This window comes from Pan troglodytes, chromosome 9 (genome assembly GCF_028858775.2).
Source record: "Pan troglodytes isolate AG18354 chromosome 9, NHGRI_mPanTro3-v2.0_pri, whole genome shotgun sequence".
NCBI lineage: Eukaryota > Metazoa > Chordata > Mammalia > Primates > Hominidae > Pan > Pan troglodytes.
The window spans coordinates 65,705,006-65,731,382 of NC_072407.2; the positions used below are offsets into that span (position 1 = coordinate 65,705,006).

Sequence of the window (26,377 nt, forward strand, 5' to 3'; positions counted from 1 at the left end):
CTCCTTGGGTGGGTCTTACTGCAGCTGCTGTTGAGGATAGGGGTGAGGTTCCCAGGTCAAAGGAGTTGTGTATTTAGGAGTATTATGGCTGCCTCTGCTGAGTAATGCAGGTTGTCAGGGAAGTGGGGGAAAGCCCACAGTCACAGGCCTCACCCAGCTCCCATGCAATCCAAAGAGCTGGTCTCACTCCCATTGTGTCCCACTAACAGCACCGAGTCTGTTTTCCAGGCAGTGAGTAAGCAGGGCTTTAGAACCTTCCCCAGGCTACCCACCTCCCAGCTGCAAGAGAAAAGGGCTTTAGTTCTTTCTCTGCCTGTGGAGTCTGCAGGCCAAATTCGCACTCTCTCCCAAGTTCTGGCCAGGAGGCTTCACATCCAGTTCAAATTATTACAAAGTTCAGCTGCAGATGTCCTTCTTCCTGTGACATTTTTCTGCCTCTCTCCACAGCCCCCCACAAAGTGCCAGGCAGGAATGGCTGGCATGGGGGCCTAGCAAGCTCCCAGGGCCTTTCCTGCTGCTTCCTTTGCCCCTGTATTTCTCTTGGCTCTCTAAATTAACTCAGCTCCAGGTAAGGCCAGAAACTTCCTGCAAAGTAGACCTTCAGTTTCCCCAGTGGGGGTGTGTGTTCAGGGGTGGAGGATCTCCCTTTTCTACTTCTGCAGTTTGGGCACTCATCGTATTTGGGATATCTCCTGGCTCCTGCAGGAGCAGTCGGCTTCCTCCAAAGGGTCTGTGGGTCCTTTCAGGAATCCCGTTTTGTTTCTGCAGTCATTCTGGAGCTAAAATTCACGATGCAAGCCTCCAAACACTGCACTTCAATTGCATTTTCAACTCCAAAATTTCTGCTTCATTATTTTTAATTATTTCAATTTCTTTGTCAAATTTATCTGATAAAATTCTGATTTTTTTCTCTGTGTTATCTTTAATTTCATAGATTTTCCTCAAAAGAGCTATTCTGAATTCTCTGTGTGAAAGGTCACATATCTCTGTCTCTCCAGGATTGGTCCCTAGTGCCTTATTTAGTTTACTTGGTGAGATAATGTTTCCTGGATGGTGTTGATGCTTGTGGATGTTCATCAGTGTCTGGGCACTGAAAACTTAGGTATTTATTGTAGTCTTCACAGTCTGAGTTTGTTTGTACACATCTTTCTTGGGAAAGTTTTCCATGTATGCAAAGGGACTTTGGTGATTTGATCTGTTTTTCATCACTGCAGACATATGTTCATTAGGAGGGACCCCAAGGCCAGTAATGCTGCAGTTCTTGCAGACCCACAGATATACTGACATCATGGTCATGGATAACATCCAGAAGAATTATCTGGATTACCAGGCAGATACTTTTGTTCTCTTCCCTTACTTTCTCTGAAACAAATGGGGGTTTTGTCTCTATACTGAGCTGCCTCGAGCTGGGGGAGGGGTAACACAAGCACCTCTGTGGCCACCACCACTGGAACTGCACTGTATCAGACCTGAAGCCAGTATAGCACTGGGTATCACCCAAGGCCCATAGTAATCACTGCCTGGCTACTGCCTAGGTTTTCCCAAGGCCCTAGGGCTCTACAGTCAGCAGTTGTCAAAGCTGGCTAGGTTCATGTTATTCCCTTCATGGTCACAAGTTCCCTACAACCACAGATGGGTCTATAGATGCCATCCAGCAACCAGGGCTTAGAGTCAGAAACCTTTGAAATCTATCTGGTGTTTTATTCTACTGTGGCTGAGCTGGCACCCAAGGCACAAAAGAAAGTCTTTTCCATTCTTCCCACCCTTTTCCACAAGCAGAGGAGTCATCTCATGGCCACCACCACCCCACGTTTATGGTAAGTACTACCTGTTTATTGCCAATGTGCACTCAAGGTCTAAGTGTTCTTCAGTCAGCTTGTGTGAATGCTGCTTCCAGGCCTGAGAATTACCTTTCAGGGAAATGGGCTTCCCTCTGGCCCAGAGCAGGTCCAAAACTGCCATCCAAGAGCCCGGGCTTGGATTTATGGACCCCAAGACCCCACTTGGTGTTCTATCCTATGGTGGCTGAGTTGGTACCTAAGCTGCAAGACGAAGCCTCCTTTAATCTTGCCTCTTCTTTTCTCAAGTAGAAGGAGTGTCTCCCCTTAATTACCACAGCTGGAAATATGCCAGGTCACACCTGAAGCCAGCACAAGGCAGAGTCTCACCCAAGGCCAATCGAGTGAACTACCTGGCCACCACTGATGATTGATTATTCAGGACCCAAGATTTTTTAGTCAGCAGGTGATGAATCCTGTCAGGCCTGGGTCCTTCCCTTCAAGGCAGTACGTTTCCTTCTGCCCCTGGAGATGTCTGGAGATGTCATCTGGGAGCTACATCCTAGAATGCAGGCCCCAGGACCCTATTCTACTGTGGCTGAAATAGTATCCATGTTGCAAGACAAAGTCCTCTTCATTCTTCCCTCTCCTCTCCTCAAGTCAAAGGGAGAATTCTCTCCTGGAGCTGCAAGCTGCTGGGGTCTCACTAGATCACAGGTCCCCCGAGTTCACTGACCCCAGGCCCAGCACAGCACCAGGGTTTGCCTAGGAATAGCAGTCCTTGTAGCCAAGACTGTCTTTTAAGTTTATTTAAGACCCCATAGCCCTTTAGTCCATGATGGTGAGGCTTGCCAGAACCCAGATTCTGACCACTGGGATGGGCGATTCCCCTCTGGCTAGGGCTGGTCTAAATGCTCCCTCCATGGTTGCTGGCTGAGTTCTGTCCGGTGCTGCTTTCCTCTGTGACAGGGCAGCACTGATTCCCAATGCAAAGTCCCACAACCACTGTGCTCTCTATCCCCCAAGCACACAAAGATGCCCTGCACCAGGCAGCCACTGCTGGGAGATGGGCAGGGTTGGCACTGGCAATTCAAGACAGTCTTTCCTACCCTCTTCAGTGTCTCTTTCAGTGATATGAAATTAAAACCAAGTACTGTGATCTCCCACTTTATTTTTGGCTCTTATGAAGCTGCCTTTTGTGTGTCGATAATTGTTAAATTTTCTGTTTCTGTGGGAAAGATGACCTTAGAGGCTTCTACTCAGCCATCTTGCTCCTCTTCGTTGTTCTGTATTATTATTCCTTCAAAGAAACTTTCTACTTCAGTGTATGCATCCTTATTAAGGCAAATAACTCAGACTTAAAAATAATTTATCATCAGGTATTTTTGCAGGCCTCATATTAACCACAAAGCAAATAGTCTCTAATAGATACATAAAAATGAAAAGCAAGAAGTTAAAACATACTACCACACAAAGTCCTTATACACAAAAAAGAAAGGAAGAAGGTATATAGAGGACTTACAAAGTAACCACAAAACAAATAACAAAATGGCAGTTATAAATTCTTACCTATTAATTGCATTGAATGTACATGGACTAAATTCTCCAATTAAAGACATGAAATAGCTGAATGGGTTAAAAAACAAGGCCCAACTCTAAGTTCCTACAAGTAATGTACTTCACCTGTAAAATTACACCTGCACTAGAAATGAATGGAGAGAAAAAGGTATTCCATGCAAACAGAGGGCAAAAAAGAGCAGGAGCTGCTGTGGTGATATCCAATAAAATAGATTTCACATCAATACTGTAAAAACAGACAAAGGAGATCATTATATAATGATAAAGGGGTCAAATCAGTAAGAAGATATAAAAACTGCAAATATATGTGTTATCAACATGGGAGCACCTAGATATATAAAGTAAATACTACTAGAACTAAAGAGATAGACCCCAATACAAAAATAGTTGAGAATTTCAACAACCAACATTCTGCATTGATAAGTTCCTCTAGATGGAAAATCAAAAAAGAAACATTGGACTTTATTTTCATGATAGATGAAATAGACTTAATAAATTTTTACAGAACATTTTACTCAGCAAATGCAGGATGTACATTCTTCCCATCAGCACATGCAGCATTCTTTAGATAGACCATGTTAGAACAAAAAAACTTCTCAGGAAATTTTAAAATTTCAGTCATACCAAGTTATCTTTTCTGATCACATTGGAATAAAACAATAACAAAAGGAACTTTGAAAAATATACAAATACCTGAAAATTAAACAATATGCTCCTAAATGACAAATGGGTCAATCAAGGAATTAAGAAGAAAATTAAAAATTTCTTGAACAAAATGAAAATGGAAACACAATATACCAAACCTTTGAGATATGGCAAAAGAAGCACTAACAGGTATGTTTATAGCAATAAACACCTACCTCAAAACAGTAGAAAGACTTCAAATAGCCTAGGATGTACCTTAAAGAAGTAGAAATGCAACAACAAATGAAACCCAAAATTAGTAGCAGGAAAGAAATAATAAAGATCAGAGCAAGAAATAAACGAAATTGATACAAAAAATACAAGTCAAAAGTTGTTTTGTGAAAAATAAACAACATCAACAAGGCTTTATGCAAACTAAGAAAAAATAGAGAAAACAAAAATAAATCAAATTGAAGATAAAAAAGAGATATTACAACTGACATCACAGAAATCCAATGGATCATTAGAGACTATTATGAGCAACTTTATGCCAATAAATTGAAAACCCTAGAAGAGGTGGATAAATTTTTTTGACACATAGAATATTGATTGAACCAAGTTGACACATTAAGAAATACAAACCATGAACAGAGCAATAACCAGCAGCAAGACACCAGCAGTAATAAAAAGTCCCCCATCAAAGAACAACCTAGAACCTGATAGCTTCAGAACAACTGAATTCTACCAAACATTTAAAGAACTCATACCTATTGTACTCAAACTATTTGAGAAAATAAAGGAGGTGGGAATACTTCCAAACTCATTTCACAAGGCCAGCATTACCCTGATGCCAAAACCAGAAACGAACACACACAAAAAAGAAAACATCACTGATGAACATAGATGTAAAAATTCTCAACAAAATAGTAGCAAACAAAATTTTAAAACACATTAAAGAGATCATTCATCACGACCAAGTGTGATTCATCCCAAGGATGCAAGAATGGTTCTGCATAGGCAAGTCAATAAACATAAAACATAACATTAGTAGGATCAAGGACAAAAATATATAATCATTTCAACAGACGCCAAAAGCATTTGATAAAATTCAAATTCTCTCTTTATGATAAAAGCTCTCAACAAACTGAGCATAAAAGGAAAATACCTCAAAACAATAAGATCATATGTAACAAACCCACAGCTAACATGATAGAGAATGGGGAAAAAAATGAAAGCTCTTCTTCTAAGATCATGTAGAAGACAAGTATGCCCACTTTCACCACTTTTACTCAATATAGTAGTGGACATCCTACCCAGAGCAACTAGGCAAGAGAAAAAAATAAAAGGAATCCATATTGGAAAGGAAGAAATCAAAATGTCCTCATTTGCATATGATATAATTTTATATTTACAAAAACCCAAAGACCCTCTCAAAAATCTATCTGAATAAACAAAAAATTCAGTAAAGTTGCAGGATACAAAATCAACATAAAACATAATTACCATAACTATATTTCAATAAAGAGCAATCTGTAAAGGAAATTAAGAAAGCAATCTCATTTGCAATTCGTTACAAAAAGTAAAATACCTAGTAATAAACTACACCAAAGAACTGAAAGATTTCTACAATGAAAACAATAAGCTGATACAAAAAATAGAAAGACATCCCATGTGCATGGATTAGAAGAACCAATATTGTTAAAATGTCCCTATTACCCAAGGCAATCTACAGATTCAATGCAATCTCTATCAAAATACCAATGACATTCTTCACAGAATTTTTTTTAGTCCTAAAAGTTACACAAAATCAAAAAAGACCCATAAAGCCAAAGAAATCCTAAGCAAAAAGAACAAAGCTGGAGTGGCTGAGCTAATTTGCATTCCCACCCGCAGTCTACTAGTGTTCCCTTTTCTCCACAACCTCACCAGCATGTTGATTTTTGACTTTTTAATAACAGCCATTCTGACTGGTGTAAGATGCTATCTCATTATTGCTTTGATTTGTATTTCTCAAATGATTAGTGATGTTATAAGTTTTTTTATATGCTTGTTGGCCATGTGTATGTCTTCTCTGGAGAACTGTCAGTTCATGTCCTTTGCCCATTTTTAATGGGTTTGTTTGTTTTTTTGTTTTATTGTTGCTTTATTTGCGTCCCATATAGAGTCCAAACATTAGACCTTTGTCAAATGCATAACCTGCAAATATTTTTTCCCATTCTATAGGTTGTCTGTTTACTCTGGTGTTAGCTTCCTTTGCTGTTCAGAAGCTCCTTGGTTTAATTAGTTCCCGCTTTTCAATTTTTGGTTTTGTTGCAATTGCTTTTGGAGTCTTTATCATAAAATCTTTGCCAGGGCTGATGTTCAGCGTGGTATTTCCTCTTTTCTTCTGTGTTTTTAACACTTTTACATCTTACATTCAAGCCTTTCATCCATCTTGGGTTGAATTTTGTATATGGTCAAAGGAAGGGGTCTAGTTTCAAAATTTTGCATATTGCTAGCCAGTTATCCAAGCACTATCTATTGAATAGGGAGTCTTTCCCCATTGCTTGCTTTTGTCAGCTTTGTCAAAGATCAGGCAGTTGTAGATATGTGGCTTTATTTCTGGGTTATCTAATGACTGTGTTGCATTGGTCTATGTATCTGCTCTTATGCCAGTATCATGCTGTTTTCATTACTGTAGCCTTGTTGTGTAGTTTGAAATCAGGTAGTGTGATGCCTCTCACTCTGTTCCTTTTGTTTAGGATTGATTTGGCTATTTGAGCTCCACTGTGACATTTACCCATGTAACAAACCTACATGTGTACCCCTAACCTAAAATGAAAGTTGAAAAAAAAAATAAAGGTTTTTAACTAAATGTAAAATTATGTTTTAAAAGATCACATAATTAGTAAATGGTACAATCAGAACTTGAACACTAATCTGACATTAAATCTTGCACTTCTAGCCATTATACCATATTACTTTCCTTTTACACTATACTGTCTTCACTCAATATGTAATTATTTTGGAAATTAAGGACACTAAAATTCCCATAAACACTAACATTTTTAGAATATTTGTATGTTTGCTCACATTTCACCATTTTTTGAAGTTCACACATATACATGCTCATCAACTTTTGCTTCAGCTTCCCTGAAGGAAGATCTAAGGAGAAGAAAAACACTTTCCAAAATATATCAATACAAAAGATTGTTATAAAAAGTCAATGACATATAATTGACAATTGGATAAATGGACAGATTCTAAGAATTTCAGACTATTAAGTGAAATTAATATAGTCAGAAGACTAAAAACCAAATATATAAAAGTAAAAAAGAATTCCATATTAATCCATTTTCTGATTAAATTATCAAAGAAAAGAGAGAATTTTGAAAGCAGCAAGATAAAGTGACTTGTTACATACTAAGACAATGTCCTCCATAAGATGATTGGGGGATGGCAGGTTTCTGCAGAAACCTTGTAGGCCAACAGAGAGTGGGATGATATGTTCAGAGAGACGAAAAAATAAAAGGCTAACAAAAATTACTGTATCTTGCATACCATCCCTCAATGATGAAAAGAAATACTTTCCCACACAAACAAAAGTTGAGTGAGTCTGTCAGCACCCCTACCTCCATTATTTATTATTTCCAAAGGGAAACCTTGAACTTTAAAAAATGGCACTAAAGAGCAGCATGAGAGCATATGAACATATAAAGCTCACTGATAAATGACTAATGTGAAAAGTCCAGTATTAATATTATACTCAACAATAAAAAACTGAAAACTCTTCCTTTAAGATCAAGAACAAGATAAGGATTCTACTCTCACCGCTTCTATTCAATATAGTCCTTGAAATTCTAACAAGAGCAATTAGGGAAGAAAAAGAGATAAAAAGGTAACAAAAGGAGATAAAATATGAAGTGTTTTATGGAGGATTAAACACATAAAAAATGAAATAGTATCCTATACCTATTAGGATTATCATTATCAAAAATAAATAAATAAATAAATAAACAAGAAATAATAAGTGTTCAAAGGATATGGAGAAATTGGAACCCTTGTATATTGTTGGTGGCCATATAAAATGCTACACCCACCATGAAGACACTATGGAGGTTAGAACTACCATATGGTTCTGTATTTTCACTTATGGGATCTCAATTCTTCAGAAAAGAATTGAAATCAGTATTTGGAAGAGATATTTGCACTCCCATATGTTCATTGCAGCATTATTCACAATTGCCAAGATATGGAAGCAACTTAACTATTCATTTACATATGAATGAATAAGCAAAATATGTTATATACCTATAATGGAATATTAGCCTCAAAAAAGAAAGAAAAAGGTCATACCCAACATGTATGAACCTTGGGCTAGCACAGAAGAACAAACACTGTCTGATTTCACTTATATGAGATATCTAAAAAAAGTCAACTCATAGAAGCAGAAAGTAGGATAGTGGTTTTCAGGGACAGGGGACAGGGGAATAGGGAGTTGTCATTTAAGGGCATAAAGTATCAGTTATGCAAGATGCAAATGTCTTGGAAATCTGCTGTACAACATTATGCTTACAGTTAATACTGTACTGTATCTAAAAATTTGTTAAGTAGGTAAATCTCTCAGCTTAAGGAGATTTGGGGCTGAGACGATGGGGTTTTCTAGGTAAATCTCATCTTATGTATTTTTATCACAATATTTTAAAAATAAATAAGTGTTTTGAGAGCCCCCAACTAAATTTGGATTTCAGTACCAGAGTGGTTAAAAACCCTGCCCTAAAAAGAAAATGAATGGGAGCTGGATGTAGGGGTTTACAGTGTTCACGCAATACTTTTCCTTCAGTGGATGGCCTGATGCCTAGTTGTTTGACCCTTGACCAGGGGAACCTTCACACAGGAAGCTTGTTTATACTGGCAGATGCCCTTGGGGCTCTTATCCGACCCATGTACAGTTTATGTCTGCCTGACCATTGCTCTGGCACTGGTTGCCTAACATTGTGCTCTCACTGCAGTCCTAGGGAAAACCCAGCCTGAAACAGCCCCTAGTTTTTCAGACAGAAAGTGTAAATTCAGTACACCACCACAAGAAGAAGCAAATTCAAAGATGTCTACTTACAGATCCTGGGAAAGGAGAGAATAATGAATTGGGAGGGCAGTGTTCTGTCCTCAGGTCAGATGAGGCAGAAATGAAGAAACTGGCCGAGAAACCAAAATCTCAGAAATCACCACTAAAGGACTTATCTATGTAACCAAACACCACCTGCTCCCCAAAAGCTATTGAAATAATAACAATAATAATAATAATAATAATAATAATAATAAAAGGAATACATGGCAACTAGCAGTTTATATAAAGAAATCAGGTGTAGGTCACTTAAAGTTTGCAGGCAAATGCCTGAATAGTTCATTTAAAGGAAGCAACAGGAAAGCAGGGAACCCAGTCAGCTAAACAGGAGAGATGACTCTAAGTTATCGCTGGCTTCTGGTTTGAGCAATTTGGAAGTGGTGTGAGAACTAGAAACTGTGTCAAGGGTGACTAAGCCCTGCTGTGCTGTGAGAAAGTTAAACTTGTAATCAAAATGAACGATGAGACAACATAAAATTGTAGGAATTCCCTCTAACAAGATACATATGTATTCTGAAAACGTAATAAAAACTATTGACTCCTTTCTATGCTAATAAACAAAACCATCACGAGGTTATATGCCATTAAACATAAGTAATATAAAAATAGGTTTCCTTGTTGCATTCTGGATTTACTACACAGGACCAACTACACAGTGAATGCTATGGATATACAATCTGTCACTCAATAAGTTGTACATTTTAGTGACATTTCTGATTGTAATGGAGGTAAATGGACATTTCAGCTCCTGAGGTACTCACTGGGAGTTTGACTAATATCTGTAAATTTTTACTTTTAATTTTGTGGCCCTCAGGATAGTGAATTGTCTTGCAGTGGTTTTTGTTGTCATGTGAGCAAATTGGCTTTAGAATACTAATAAAAGCAATTACTTATAATAAATAAATAAACCTCAGGCCCCATAGTTTAATCCTCCATAAAACACTTGCTGTCTTCCAAAAAATTAATGACGATTGTGACCATCATCATCTTACCATCATTTTACGATAATTTAAAAATCAACATATTGTGGTATCTTCAGTTCTCTTTGACACTTATTTTAGCTTTGAGAGACAGGACTTGGTGGTTGAAATATGAGTTTGAGACTTGGTTTGCTTTTGTGGAGGAAGGTGGCAGCATTTTCAAATGGAACTCTCTTCTTTTCCCACACTTTTAGTCATCATCTTTGTAGGTAGTATTATACTTTTGTCTCATTTTTATCAAATAGAAGCTACCAAAGATACCTTTGAAAAGTCTTCAGAAATTATCCTGCTTCATAAGACACAGTCTGTATCTCTTTCTGAACATATTTAAGCATCTAACTCCCAGCCTCTTCTCTAGTATTAATAACTTCTTCACAAATAGTTCCATAATGTTATCATTATCACTTAATAGATTTCTTTAAATCACATTGCAAGAAAATATTCCACGAAATAGACCCAGCCTTTATACTTTAACAATCCCTAGCTGCCTGGGCCAATATTATTCTCATTTGTAGGATGTAGGCTCCACAGATTATAATATGTTTCTTTCCTTTTTAATCATCACAGATTTGCAAACTTTATGGCCTATTTTGGCCTTAATCTCCATGTCCAGCATCTGGGGAACAATGTTTTCCTGTTGCAGACTCTCTTTGGTGCAGTCATCCTCCTGGCCAACTGTGTTGCACCTTGGGCACTGAAATACATGAACCGTCGAGCAAGCCAGATGCTTCTCATGTTCCTACTGGCAATCTGCCTTCTGGCCATCATATTTGTGCCACAAGGTGAGAAAAGATCACAGGTGGAAGAGAGAAATGCCTTTGCCTCTTTTCTCAGGGATTGTACTTGTCACACCTATCTGAAGCCAGAAGGAAAGGGAGAATTGGGTTCTTAGGATTTCCTGACACCAATCTGGGGATTTGGGACAGATTCTGCCATAAGTTGCTGGAAAACGAGTCAAAGATGAGTAAAGGTTGGCTCTATTATATGGTTGTCCTCATCATATTCAACAAATACTAAGAAACTGAAGCCATTTATTTCTGACAGTTTCTCTACAACAGCAATCAATTACTTACTCTTTGGCCAATCAAACTTTAAGTGAGTATTGAGGTATAGGCCTTGTCATTGTTTCCCAACATGAGGACATAATACTGCTACTTCCTCTGTCTGGGCTCTTTCTTATTACTACAGCTTCAGTGACAATGTACTCCCTAATTCCCATGTATCTACTTGTGTGCCTTGTATTTGGTCACCATAACTGCAATCTGGTTTAGGGGAGTCATCTTGACTTCAAGGGAACAAAAGTGCCCCATCTTTATGTAAAGAACTGTACAGTAGAAATGAAGAAATTGTCAGTTAATAGCCTCTTGTAGATTCTATTTTAAGAAATTAACTGATCATATGTAATAAGTAAGGGAACCCAGGTGGCCACCAGTCTTCACCTAACTCTTAGTGTAGTAATGTATCTAACAGGATCCCAGATTGGTGTGCTCCACTCCCCCTCTTGAATGCCAGCAATGATCCAAGTGTGCTACAAAGCAACAGCACCCTCCAATGTCATGAGGCTATGACAGGATTTCTTCAGTTGGATAGAAACAAGCCTCTGAAACTTCCCTTCAGTGCTTTCCAAAGTCTGATGTTTTTTCCTCTTTTCGAGGTCCTTATTCCTAATCCTTAAAACATTAATACTCTGTAGCTTCTCTCCTAACATAGACCTCCTGATCTTTTATGACTCTCTTCTGCAACCCTAGCCCCATGTCAATACTGTGTATGTACCTAGGTTTTAACAGCCAGGAGAACATGGATGGGTCTTATACTCCCAAGTATTGCCCACATGACAGTCCTATGTTCTACCAGGTAGGCAGAGGAGTCCCTGGACGGAATAAATGAAAAAACATTCAGCTCAACTTACACGCCTCTCTCTTGCTATGGCATATCTCTGATATATAGTGAAAAGTGAAGTAATAGCTCAGATCCTTTTTATGCATTATTTAAGCCACAAGGCGAAGACAAATCACATTTCTCAGCAATCAGCCACTGCATATTCTTTGCCTCTATGCAGTTTCCCTACAGTACATTTAACCCTTGCAAACACCTCCAATACAGTCCTTTTCACTTCTACCTTGGGGATGCTGATTCCTTCAGCTCAGATTTCCTGAGGCCTTGTGTTCTTCCTTTCTCCAGAAATGCAGACGCTGCGTGAGGTTTTGGCAACGCTGGGCTTAGGAGCGTCTGCTCTTGCCAATACCCTTGCTTTTGCCCATGGAAATGAAGTAATTCCCACCATAATCAGGTACAGAACCTTAAGTATGCCCTGTCAGGTTCAAAATGGACCTTTCTCAGATAATTGACACTTTTTGCGGGAAGAAATCTAAGACTGGTTCATTAATAAAATAAATTGTAACAGTCATAAACACAAATAATTACAGACCAACTTTATCTCAAGCTGACTTTTTGCCGCTGTATTAAGTCCTTTGATGTATTATAGTATCCCACATAACCTTCTGAGCCACCTGAGAGGTTGGTGCTAAGGATAGCAGTATTTCCTAAATGATGAAAACGCATCTAATGCACTTGTGAACTGAAAAATTAATTGCTAGCAAATAAAAGTGAAAATTTCAAACACAGGAGTATTTCATCACCTCTGCATGTCTAAATGTTCCCCCATAATTAGAGCAAAATGATAAATCACAAATTGCCTGTGTGGATTTTTAACAGATATTCTTGTATTGCTGTTTCCACTCAAAGGGCAAGAGCTATGGGGATCAATGCAACCTTTGCTAATATAGCAGGAGCCCTGGCTCCCCTCATGATGATCCTAAGTGTGTATTCTCCACCCCTGCCCTGGATCATCTATGGAGTCTTCCCCTTCATCTCTGGCTTTGCTTTCCTCCTCCTTCCTGAAACCAGGAACAAGCCTCTGTTTGACACCATCCAGGATGAGAAAAATGAGTGAGTAAATAGCCCTGTTGCCCCTCAGAGGATCTGTGTGCTATAGGTCTGTGCTGAGGAAGGCAAAATACCATTTAGGGCCACTGTCCTCTCAAAAGGCTTAGACTTAGGATTTTCCCATGTAATCAGTGCCTTAGGTCTAGGTACAGCCACATGCCTTCCCACAGTGACCTCAGACACCCCCTGAGGCTCTCCAGATCACACAGACCAGCTCTGCCCAGCTTGTCAAAGGAGGCTTCATAGTGAAGAAGCCAAAATTAGGTCTCCTCTTCCCTCCCTGCCCTAGTGTGATATGCACACTGTTGAAGGTATTTTACAAATATGCAGAGATCCAAACACCAGATTTTCATCCCTGGGGAACCCTCAAACAAGTGGGTACCTGTAAGCTGTCTGAGATTGCCAGTGCTTACAGGCCTGACTACTAGGCCACTGAAGAATTTGTGGAAGAGTCTGCAGATGCAGGGGTATCCAATCTTTTGGCTTCCCTGGTCTACAGTGGAATAAGAATTGTCTTGGGCCACACATAAAATACACTAACACTAATAATATCTGATGAGCTAAAAAAAATCACAAAAATATCTCATAACATTTTAAGAAAGTTTACAGATTTGTGTTGGGCCACATTCAAAGCCATCCTGGGCCACAAGCAGCCTGTGGGCCATAGGCTGGACAAGCTTGCACCAAGGCATCCAAGGATGACAAGTAGAAGGTATCCAAGCTGCCTTCCCAGATCCTAGTCTGGGAGCTTGATCTTTTACTTCACAAGGTTTACTCAATCCCTTGGGGGCAGAGATATGGTTTTTACCAAACTAATGGACAAAGAATCAACATTCCTTAAAGAATGCGGGACTTACATGTTTAGTCCATGTCTTTTCATTTTTGTGATTTTTTGTTGGTTTCTTTGTATTTGTTCTAGGAGAAAAGACCCCAGAGAACCAAAGCAAGAGGATCCCAGAGTGGAAGTGACGCAGTTTTAAGGAATTCCGGGAGCTGACTGCCGATCAATGAGCCAGATGAAGGGAACAATCAGGACTATTCCTAGATACTAGCAAAATCTAGAAAATAAAAAACAAGGCTGGGTGCGGTGGCTCACGCCTGTAATCCCAGCACCTTGGGAGGCTGAGGCGGGCAGATCATGAGGTCAGGAGATCAAGACCACCCTGGCCAACATGGTGAAACCCTGTCTCTACTAAAACAAATACAAAACTTCGCTGGGCACAGTGGCATAGGCCTTTAATTCCAGCTACTTGGGAGGCTGAGGCAGGAGAATTACTTGAACCCAGGAGGTGGAAATTGCAATGAGCCAAGATTGGGCCACTGCACTCCAGCCTGGTGACAGAGCGAGACTGTCTCAAAAAAAAAAAAAAAGAAAGAAAGAAAGAAAGAAAGAAAAGAAAAGAAATAACAAGATATAGTGAGTAAGTAGATTCACTTCACAATTGTGGTACTAAATAACTAAATATAAGCTATCTACATATAATAGTAAGAAAAAGTTTGAAGAAAATTATATAACACTTTAAAATCAATCATAATAGACTATTTATGTAGTTATAGGTCCCTAGCAAGTTTCTGGATAGGAAGATTGAATACTATTAAACACAATGTGTCTTCTTCAATTATTTGATAGACTAACTGGTGGGATAATTACAATGAAAAATCTGCTACTTTTACAAAAACTTTAAAATAAATTCAAATTTATCTAGGAATTAATAGTAGACATTTGGTTCAGAAAAAAGAAGATCAGGGAGTGAAAATGTAGCTGTCAGGTAAGTGGGGTAGCATGCACAGAATTTTATCATAAGTTGTAATATTCATAACATTATTAGCAGATGCATTTACAAAACAAAGAAATTCAAAAGTAGACTTTAGTATGTATAACATTTAATGTGTAACAATTTCAGCATTGTACATTCTTAGAGGAAACACCTAATTATGGAATAAATAGCATTAGCCAACTAATCAGAAATAAATGACTAACAATTCAACTTTATATCCTGTATTAGTCAGGGTTCTCTAAAGCAAGAGAAATAATAGAATATATGTGTATATAAAAGTGAGTTTATTAGGAGAATTGACTCACACAGTCACAGGATGAAGTCCCACACTAGGCAATTTGCAAGCTGAGGAGCCAGGAAGCCAGTCCAAGTCCCAAAACCCCAAAAGTAGGGAAGCCGACCATATAGCCTTCAGTCTGTGGCCAAAAGCCTGAGAGCCCCTGACAAATCACTGGTGTGAGTCCAAGAGTTCAAAAGCTAAGGAACCTGAAGTCGGATGTTTGAGGGCAGGAAGTATCCAGCATGGGAGAAAGATGAAGGCTGAAAGACTCAGCAAGTCTGCCCTTTCCATCTTCTTCTGCCTGCTTTATTCTAGCTGCACTGGCAGCTGACTAGATGGTGCCCACCCAGATTGAGGGTGGGTCTGCCTCTCCCAGTCCACTGACTCAAATGTTAATCTCCTTTGGCAACACCCTCACAGACACACCCAGGAACTATACTTTGCATCCTTCAATCCAATCAAGTTGACACTCAATATTAACCATCACATTTCCTAAACCAATATACCAATTATTGATTATGATTATGACAATCATTTCACATTGTATACATACGTGTATCATCACACTGTACATCTCAAATATATGCAAGTTTTATTTGTCAATCATACTTCAGTATAGCTGAGAACAAGTTAAATGGAACAAATAAACCATGCTTTCAAAGGAGCCTTGGCTACCAAAATTCAAAAAAGAAAAACATGTTATTAATAGGAAAGTAAATTCCAAATAAATGTATATATACTTGACTACGCATTTAAGCCTTCTGTGAAGAAAACCCAAGAAATTATGGGAGAAAGCTATAAAAATATACAACAAAATGATTAAAAACATTAAATTTTCATGGTAGACCTCAAAGTTATTTAACTTTCTTCTTTGTAAGTGTATTCTAAGTTGAAGCAAGGAATATGCAACAGCTTAAAATTTTATAAATTCTATAATTTTTTCACAGAATTAGGAAAAACAATTTTAAAAATCACATGGAACCAAAAAAACAGCCTGCATAGCCAAAGCAATACTAAGCAAAAGGAATAAATTGGAGGCATCACATTATCCAACTTCAAATTATACCACAAGTCTATAGTAACCAAAACAGCATGGTACTTGTATAAAAGTAGACACATAGACCAAAGGAACAGAATAGAGAACCCAGAAATAGAGCCCCATACTTACAACCAACCTATCTTCAACAAAGCATACAAAAACATAAATAGGGGAAAGAACATCCTGTTCAATAAATGGTGCAGGGAAAACTGGATAGCCACATATAGAAGAATAAAACTGAATCCCTATCTCTTGCCATCTACAAAAATCAACTCAAGATGGATCAAAGACTTAAATTTAAGTCCTAAAAATTCTAGAAGAAAATCTAGCAAAAACATTTCTGGACATTGGTCTGGGCAAAGAATTTATGTCTGAGACCCCAAAAGCAAATGCAACAAAAACAAAAATAAATAAATAGGATCTAATTAAATTTAAAAAATTCTTCACAACAAAAGAAATAATCAGAAGAGTAAACAGACAACCCACAGTGTAGGAGACAATATTCACAAATCATCATCTTACAAAGGACTAATATCCAGAATCTACAAGGAACTCAAATCAGCAAGAAAAAAACAATCTCCTCCAAAAGTGGGTAGGACATGAATAGATAATTCTCAAAAGAAGATGTACAAACAGCCAACAAACATATGAAAAAATGCTTAAGTGCAAGAAGGGCGATTAAAATGTCAAAAAAAATAGATGTTGGCATGTATGTGTTGAAACGGGAATACTTATACACTGTTGTATCCTCTCTGGAACACAGTATGAAGATTTTTCAAAGAATTAAGAGTAGTAGAGAAAATAGCGGATGTACCATTCAATCCCGCAATCCCACTGCTCGGTATCTACCTGTATTAGTCTGTTCTCACACTGCTATAAAGAACTGCCCGAGACTGAATAATTTATAAAGGAAAGAGGTTTAATTGACTCACAGTTCTGCATGACTGGGGAGGCCTCAGGAAACTTACAATCATGGCAGAAGGGGAACCAAATACTTCCTTCTTCAAATGATGGCAGGAAGGAGAAGAATGAGTGCTGAGCAAAGGAGGATGCCCCTTATGAAATCATCAGATCTTGTGAGAACTTAGTCACTATCACAGAAACCGCAGCACGGGAGTAACTGCCCCCATGATTCAGTTACCTCCCACCGGGTCCCTCCCATGATACATGGCGATTATGGGAACTACAATTCAAGATGAGATTTGGGTGGGGACACAGCCAAACCATAACACTACCCAAAGGAAAAGAAGCCATTATTAAAAAAAAAAAAAAACCTGCATGCATGTTTATTGCAGCACAATTCACAATTGCAAAAATATGGAACCAACCTAAGTGCCCAGCCACCAATCAGTGGATAAATAAAATGTGGTACATATACATCATGGAATACTACTCAGCCATAAAAAGAAACAAAATAATGTCTTTTGCAGCAACTTAGATTGGCTGGAGGCCATTATTCTAAGTGAAGTAACTCAGGAATGGAAAACCAAATATTGTACGTTCTCACTTATAAGTGGGAGCTAAGCTACAGGTATACAAAACACATGGAGTGGTATAATGGACATTAGATACTCAGAAGGGGAGGGGAAAAAACCCTACATATTGGGTACAATATACACTACTTAGGTGATGGATGCACTAAAACCTCCAACTTTACCAGTATACAATTCATCCATATAACCAAAAACCACTTGTACCCCAAAAGCTATTGAAATAAAAAATATACATATATTTAAAATTCAGATGACATCCACTCAGAAAAAAATTATAAATTATTGTTATATTTTAAATTATAAAATACAAGATAAATTTTAGAAGACATACATATTTAGATTTCTTATGTCTATGAAAAAAGAATACATGATTCAATATACTATTGGGGAACACCAAGAACATATAATTTTCAAAGGACTAAAGTCACATGACTAAACATTTATGAAAAAGTGTGCAAGCCTATTGGAAATAGAATAGCATAAAAGGTCCAGAAATAAATCCAAGCATATATGGCCAACTAATTTTGGACAGGGACACCAGAAAGACACAATTGAAAAAGGGTACCCTCTTCAATAAACAGTGCTAGAAAAAAATTGTATTTCCACATGTAAAGGAATAAAATCGAATCCTTATCTTACACCATATACAAAAATCAACTTAAAATGAATAAAAGACCTACATGTAAGACCATAAAACTCTTGGAATAAAACGTAGGAGAAAGAAGAGAACATAGCTCCTTGACATTGGCCTTGGCAACAATTCCATTCCTCGGATAATACACTAAAAGGTCACGCTACAAAAGCAAATATAAATAGATAGGACTACATTAAGCCAAAATGTTTCTGCACAGCAAAGGAAACAACAAAATGAAAAGGCAACCTATGGATTGGAAATATTTGCAAACTATATATCTGATAAGAGGTTAATATCCAAAATTTATGTAAAAACTTACACAACTCATTAGTAAGAAAATATATAATTCAATAATAAATGGACAAAATGCCTGAATAGATATTTCTCCAAAGTTGACATAAAAATGGCCAACAGGTATAGGACAAGGTGCTCAACATCACTATTCATGAGGACAGAATAATGCAAATCAAAACTACTATGAGATGTCACCTTATATTCCTTAAAATAGCTATTATTTAAAAGGTGAGTTAACAAGTATCGTCAAGAGCATGTACTTTGGCATTGTTGGTGGAATGTAAATTGCTGCAGCCATTAGGGAAAACATTATAAAGGTACCATGTAACAAAACTTCACAAGTATCACCTGAACCTAAAATAAAAGTTAAAAAGAAAAGATTCCACCCCAAAATTAAAGATAGAACTACCATGTGATCCAGCAACCCCTCTTCTGGGTATATACCCAAAAGAAATGAAAGTACCACCTTGTAAAAACATCTGCACTCCCATTTTCATTGAAGCATTATGCACAATTACCAAGATACAGAAACAATCTAGGTGTCCATCAACAGATGAATGAAAAAGGAAACTGTAATGTTTACACACACACACACACACACACACACACACGAGTAATATTATTCAGCCTTTAAAAAGGAGATATTCAATTGTACCCTAAATCTCAGCATCACACAATATATCCAGGTAACAAATCTGCACATGTGCCCCCTAAATCTAAAATAAAAGTTGGAATTATAAAAAAAAAATAAGAGGAGATTCTGCCATTTGCCACTACATGGATGTACCTGGAAAACATTAGGCTAAATAAAATAAGCCAGACACAAAAAGGAAAACATTGCATGACCTCACTTATATGTGGGAAAAAGGTCAAATAAATGGAGATAGAGAACAAAATAGCAGTTACCAGAGACAAGATGGGAAGGAGGAAATGGGGAGATGTAGGTCAAAGTACAAGATATGTAGGATAAACAAGGCTAAAGAGCTCATGTACAACATGAAGACTATAGTTGATAATAGAGTATAGAATTCAGAATTTTTGCTAAATGACTAAATTATAGATGTTCTTGCCACAGAGTGAAAACTAAGTTAACTATATGAGGTGATAGATATGTTAATTTGCTTCACCATGGTGACTATTTTATACACACACACACACACACACACACACACACACACATATAACTCTCATAGCATTATGTTGTATACCTTAAATATACATAATTAAATTTATTTTTAAAAAGAAGAGAAAACTCATAACATGAAAAAAATTATTAGGTCATCATGTAATAGCAACTAAGCAGTATGCTAGAAGCTCTGAATGCACAGAAGAAATGAAAAAAAGACATCACACAGATTTCATAGATATGAGTATTTGTCTGCAAATATAGATGTAACATTGCATTTTAGTTGCTACCAGTAACAAAATTTCAATTTAAATTCCATCTTGCCTCTGGGTTGGCAAAAAAAAAAAAAAAAATGCAAATAAGTTATTTTGAGGAATTATTTCCACAAATCTTTCACATCAAAGTTATCTAGACTCCACAGACACATGCAGAGTGTGTCAAGAAATAAAGTAGTAATAATGGAAGATTGCACTCATTATCAGTTATCCACTTAGAGGTTATCATGTAACTACTGAGCCTGCACACACTCAGTGCTGAAACTCTACCATTCCCATCACAATGAGGCATTGAAATGGGGATTCTGGTGTGGCCACTCACCTCCATTTGCAACCACACTGTTAGGAGTTCTCTGATTCCATGGAGTATCCTAAAGGTAAGTACCGGATTCTGGTTCCCCCAGGACCCAGAGACACTCCTCCACCCTCACCCTTCCCAAATACTCAACTTATTTTGATAAACTCTTTAGCTCTTGCACAGACCCTCTAGTTACACTGTCAATTTAGCTTTTGAAAAAAATAGTCTTTAAGACTTCTTTTGCTTATCAGCTTCAAAACACCTTCCAAGGGATCAAAAAGTAAAGACATGACAACCCGCAGGAATGTGGGAAAGAGGATATTCCAGGAAATCATCCATAATGGATATCATGAGTTTATCCAGTCTCATTCTTGTGCCTAATGAAATGTTTGATAGCCCATTATGATGAAGACTGAAATGTATGATAGCCCATTATGATGAAGACTACATGGCATCCGTTTCTGTGCATCACCCCAGAAGATAGTGGTCAGTTCATAAACACGATGTTTCATGGAAGAGAATTTCCCACAGGTCTTCATGAGTCTTTAAAGCTACAGACCAGTGCTTGTGGCCCAACAGATAATATTTTTACTGGAGAAGTCTAGTGAGCACAACTGTAAAAAAAATCTACTATGGTGGGGTGAGTGAACGGGTTTCCTTTCCATTTGACTTGGAGTAACAGAAGCATTCTTCAAAGACCTATTTAATATTTTGCAGTGATTATCATTTTGAAATAGGATTATCAGTGAACATCTGTAACTCACTCTTTGTTGTCCAGTGTTTCCTGAACGGAATTTTGTAAAAAGAAAAAAAATCAGAGAACTAATGAATACATTTGAAATCATTGAGGAAATGCTGGAAATTAGGGCTAATTATCTTTCCTAATTGTGGTAAAGGAGCTTCTTCCTGGACATGGATATTCATAGCCTGTTATCCAAACCCTCCTGAGCCATGTAGCTATAGATATTTTTTGAAAGTCATGTGCTATAAATCATGATTCTAATAATTAGCTGGATATAATACCATGGAATCCAGTCTTAATTTTGTAAAGAACAGTACATAAAACAAGTGCAGCTAAAGAAACACAAATACCACAAGATCTAACTTATTTGTGGAATCTAAAAACTTCAAACTCAGAAGTGTGCTGCCAGTAAGGTGGCAGAATAAGAAGTCATCCACTTGTATCCCCCAAAAACAACAAGAATTCTGTACCTGTCAACAGAGAAAAAGCCTCTTTACAGGAGCTGGGGACTGAGGTTGAAGTCTGTGAAACCCCAGTGGAGCCCAAGACTTTGAAAAGTCATTTTAAGAGTGCAGGCCCACACCCAGATGGCAGGCCTACCAATCATGCTCCTGCATTGAAAGTTTGAAAGAGCCTCATTTCCCAAAGGGCTTAGCTACAGCCTTGTATGGCCTTGACCCTGGAACCAAAACTATCTGCCAAAGCCTCCAGGAGGAATCACAACAATATCTGGGCAAAAAGGTTTGACTGCCCACCAACATTGGTCTCAGCAGTGGACTGGAAATTTACCCTATAAAAGCTACAGTTCCCCTCAACTGTGGTCACAGATTGACACTGCTTGCACAAGGCCTCAGAAAGAGCTCTCATGTGTGACACCAGGACAGGCTTGAAAGCCTCTGTTCCACAGCACAGTCTAAATGGGCTCTATCTTTCAGCCCAGGCATTATCTTGCCCAAGCAGAGAATGGCTGGGAGTCACCCATCTGAGCCTCCATAACGGGCTTACTAGGTTCCATCTCATTGCAGAGCCTGAAGGAGCCAATCTCAGCTCAAATCCATTGGTGCCACAGCCAGGGAATTATCTGACCTGTACAAGGAACAGCTGGGAGACATGCCCATCTGAACAACTGGGACAGGCTTGCCAGCATCTGTTCCATAGCAGGTCCTCAAGGGGCCAGGTCTTAGACCCAGCCCCTCTTGCTGCAATGAGGGAATAATCCCAAAGGCACAGGGATCTGCTGGGAAACTCACCCCATCTGAGCCTCTCTGACAGACTTATCAGACTGTGTCTCACAGAAATTCTTGAAGGGGCACAGTCTCAGCTTCAGCCTCTTACTGCCATAGCCAGAAAACTATCCCACCTATGCAGGGAACTGCTGGGAAATGCACCTATCTGAAGTAACAGGACAGGGTTTCTAGCTTCCATCCCATAGCAGATCCTAAAAGGGTCAAATGTCAGCTCCAGCACCTGTCACTGCAGTCAGGTAACTATCCTACCTGTGCTGGGAACTGCTTAGATATGTGCCCGTCTGAGCCACCAGAAGAGGCTTGTGATGCATCCTCTTTCTCACAGAAGATTCTTAAAAGGCCCAGTCTCAGCTCCAGCCCTTTTCTGCAACAGCCTGGAAACTATCCTACCTGTGCAGTGAACTTCTGGGAGATGCTGTCGTCCAAGACACCAGCACAGGCTTGCCATCCTCTGTCCCACAGTAGGACATGAAGAGGCCTTAGTGCTACACTAGATCAAGCACTTATGAATCTAGTGACCATGACAAACAGCATGCTCAGAGTTGCTGGATAGACCTCTTGTACAAGAACTGTCACAGAGAAATCCAGACTGTGAACACTAAAATAAATACCTATTTCTTCAATGAATAGACATTGATGCACAACCACAAGGATCAAAAACAATCAAAGATAAATGATGTCAGAAGATGGCAGAATAGGAACAGCTCCGATCTACAGCTCCCAGCGTGAGGGACGCAGAAGACGGGTGATTTCTGCATTTCCATCTCAGGTACCGGGTTCATCTCACTAGGGAGTGCCAGAGAGTGGGTGCAGGACAATGGGTGCAGCACACCGTGTGGGAGCCAAAGCAGGGCGAGGCATTGCCTCACTCGGGAAGCACAAGGGGTCAGGGAGTTCCCTTTCCTAGTCAAAGAAAAGGGTGACAGACGGCACCTGGAGAATCAGGTCACTCCCACCCTAATACTGCACATTTCCAGCGGGCTTAAGGAACAGCACACCAGGAGATTGTATCCCGCACCTGGCTCGGAGGGTCCTGAGCCCACAGAGTATCGCTGATTGCTAGCACAGTAGTCTGAGATCAAACTGCAAGGCAGCAGTGAGGCTGGGGGAAGGGCACCTGCCATTGCCCAGGCTTGCTTAGGTAAACAAAGCAGCCAGGAAGCTCGAACTGGGTGGAGCCCACAACAGCTCAAGGAGGCCTGCCTGCCTCTGTAGGCTCCACTTCTGGGGGCAGGACAGAGACAAACAAAAAGACAGCAGTAACCTCTGCAGACTTAAATGTCCCTGTCTGACAGCTTCGAAGAGAGTAGTGGTTCTCCCAGCACGCAGCTGGGGATCTGAGAATGGGCAGACTGCCTCCTCAAGTGGGTCCCTGACCCCCGAGCAGCCTAACTGGAAGACACCCCCCAGTAGGGGCAGACTGACACCTCGCACGGCCGGATACTCCTCTGACACAAAACTTCCAGAGGACCGATCAGGCAGCAGCATTTGCAGTTCATGAAAATCCACAGTTCTGCAGCCACCACTGCTGATACCCAGGCAAACAGGGTCTGGAGTGGACCTCTAGCAAACTCCAACAGACCTGCAGCTGAGGGTCCTGTCTGTTAGAAGGAAAACTAACAAACAGAAAGGACATCCACACCAAAAACCCATCTGTATGTCACCATCATCAAAGACCAAAAGTAGATAAAACCACAAAGATGGGGAAAAAACAGCAGAAAAACTGGAAACTCTAAAAAGCAGAGCACCTCTCCTCCTCCAAAGGTTCGCAGTTCCTCACCAGCAACAGAACAAAGCTGGATGGAGAATGACTTTGACGAGTTGAGAGAAGAAGGCTTCAGACAATCAAACTACTCCGAGCTACAGGAGGAAATTCAAACCAATGGTAAAGAAGTTAAAAACTTAGAAAAAAAATTAGACAAATGTATAACTAGAATAACCAATGTAGAGAAGTGCTTAAAGGGGCTGATGGAGCTGAAAGCCAAGGCACGAGAACTACATGAAGAATGCAGAAGCCTCAGGAGCTGATGCGATCAACTGGAAGAAAGGGTATCAGTGATGGAAGATGAAATGAATGAAATGAAGTGAGAAGAGAAGTTTAGAGAAAAAAGAATAAAAAGAAATGAACAAAGCCTCCAAGAAATATGGGACTATGAGAAAAGACCAACTCTACATCTGATTGGTGTACCTGAAATTGACGGGGAGAATGGAACCAAGTTGGAAAACACACTGCAGGATATTATCCAGGACAACTTCCCCAATCTAGCAAGGCAGGCCAACATTCAGATTCAGGAAATACAGAGAATGCCACAAAGATACTCCTCGAGAAGAGCAACTCCAAGACACATAATTGTCAGATTCACCAAAGTTGAAATGAAGGAAAAAATTTTGAGGGCAGCCAGAGAGAAAGGTCGGGTTACCCACAAAGGGAAGCCCATCAGAGTAACAGCGGATCTCTCAACAGAAACTCTATAAGCCAGAAGAGAGTGGGGGCAAATATTCAACATTCTTAAAAAAAAGAATTTTCAACCCAAAATTGCATATCCAGCCAAAATAAGCTTCATAAGTGAAGGAGAAATAAAATACTTTACAGACAAGCAAATGCTGAGAGATTTTGTCACCACCAGGCCTGCCCTAAAAGAGCTCCTGATGGAAGCACTAAACATGGAAAGGAACAACCGGTATCAGCCACTGCAAAAACATGCCAAATTGTAAAGACCATCAAGGCTAGGAAGAAACTGCATCAACTAACGAGCAAAGAAACCAGCTAACATCATAATGACAGGATCAAATTCACACATAACAATATTAACTTTAAATGTAAATGGGCTAAATGCTCCAATTAAAAGACACAGAGTGGCAAATTGGATAGAGTCAAGACCCATGAGTGTGCTGTATTCAGGAAACCCATCTCACATGCAGAGACACACATAGGCTCAAAATAAAGGGATGGAGGAAGATCTACCAAGCAAATGGAAAACAAAAAGAGGCAGGGGTTGCAATCCTAGTCTCTGATAAAACAGACTTTAAACCAACAAAGATTAAAAGAGACAAAGAAGGCCATTACATAATGGTAAAGGGATCAATTCAACAAGAAGAGCTAACTATCCTAAATATAAATGCACGCAATACAGGAGCACCCAGATTCATAAAGCAAGTCCTGAGTGACCTACAAAGAGACTTAGACTCCCACACAATAATAATGGGAGACTTTAACACCCCACTGTCAACATTAGGCAGATCAACGAGACAGAAAGTTAAAAAGGATACCCAGGAATTGAACTCAGCTCTGCACCAAGCGGACCTAATAGACATCTACAGAACCCTCCACCCCAAATCAACAGAATATACATTTTTTTCAGCACCACACCACACCTATTCCAAAATTGACCACATACTTGGAAGTAAAGCACTATTCAGCAAATGTAAAAGAACAGAAATTATAACAAACTGTCTCTCAGACCACAGTGCAATCAAACTAGAACTCAGGATTAAGAAACTCACTCAAAACCACTCAACTACATGGAAACTGAACAACCTGCTCCTGAATGACTACTGGGTACATAACAAAATGAAGGCAGAAATAAAGATGTTCTTTGAAACCAACAAAGACACAACATACCAGAATCTGCGGGACACATTCAAAGCAGTGTGCAGAGGGAAATTTATAGCACTAAAAGCCCACAAGAGAAAGCAGGAAAGATCCAAAATTGACACCCTAACATCACAATTAAAAGAACTAGAAAAGCAAGAGCAAACACATTCAAAAGCTAGCAGAAGGCAGGAAATAACTAAAATCAGAGCAGAACTGAAGGAAATAGAGACACAAAAAACCCTTCAAAAAATTAATGAATCCAGGAGATGGTTTTTTGAAAAGATCAACAAAATTGATAGACTGCTAGTAAGACTAATAAGGAAGAAAAGAGATAAGAATCAAATAGATGCAATAAAAAATGATAAAGGAGATATCACCGCTGATCCCACAGAAATACAAACTACCATCAGAGAATACTACAAACACCTCTACACAAATAAGCTAGAAAATCTAGAAGAAATGGATAAATTCCTTGATACGTACACCCTCCCAAGACTAAACCAGGAAGAAGTTGAATCTCTGAATAGACCAATAACAGGCTCTGAAATTGTGCTTACCAACCAAAA

General features: G+C 39.0%; 1 protein-coding gene across 1 annotated transcript in view; it reads left to right on the top strand.

Annotated features, from left to right (window-relative positions):
* SLC22A9 (solute carrier family 22 member 9) overlaps positions 1 to 24,333 on the top strand; it is a 58,144-nt gene extending 33,811 nt beyond the window's left edge. Inside the window, exons 8-11 of the mRNA XM_016921106.4 lie at positions 10,632 to 10,846; positions 12,246 to 12,354; positions 12,810 to 13,013; positions 13,930 to 24,333. Coding sequence (XP_016776595.1) covers positions 10,632 to 10,846; positions 12,246 to 12,354; positions 12,810 to 13,013; positions 13,930 to 13,990 — 589 coding nt within the window. The 3' untranslated portion in view covers positions 13,991 to 24,333. The remainder of the gene's footprint in view (positions 1 to 10,631; positions 10,847 to 12,245; positions 12,355 to 12,809; positions 13,014 to 13,929) is intronic.
* The last annotated feature ends 2,044 nt before the right edge of the window (positions 24,334 to 26,377 follow it).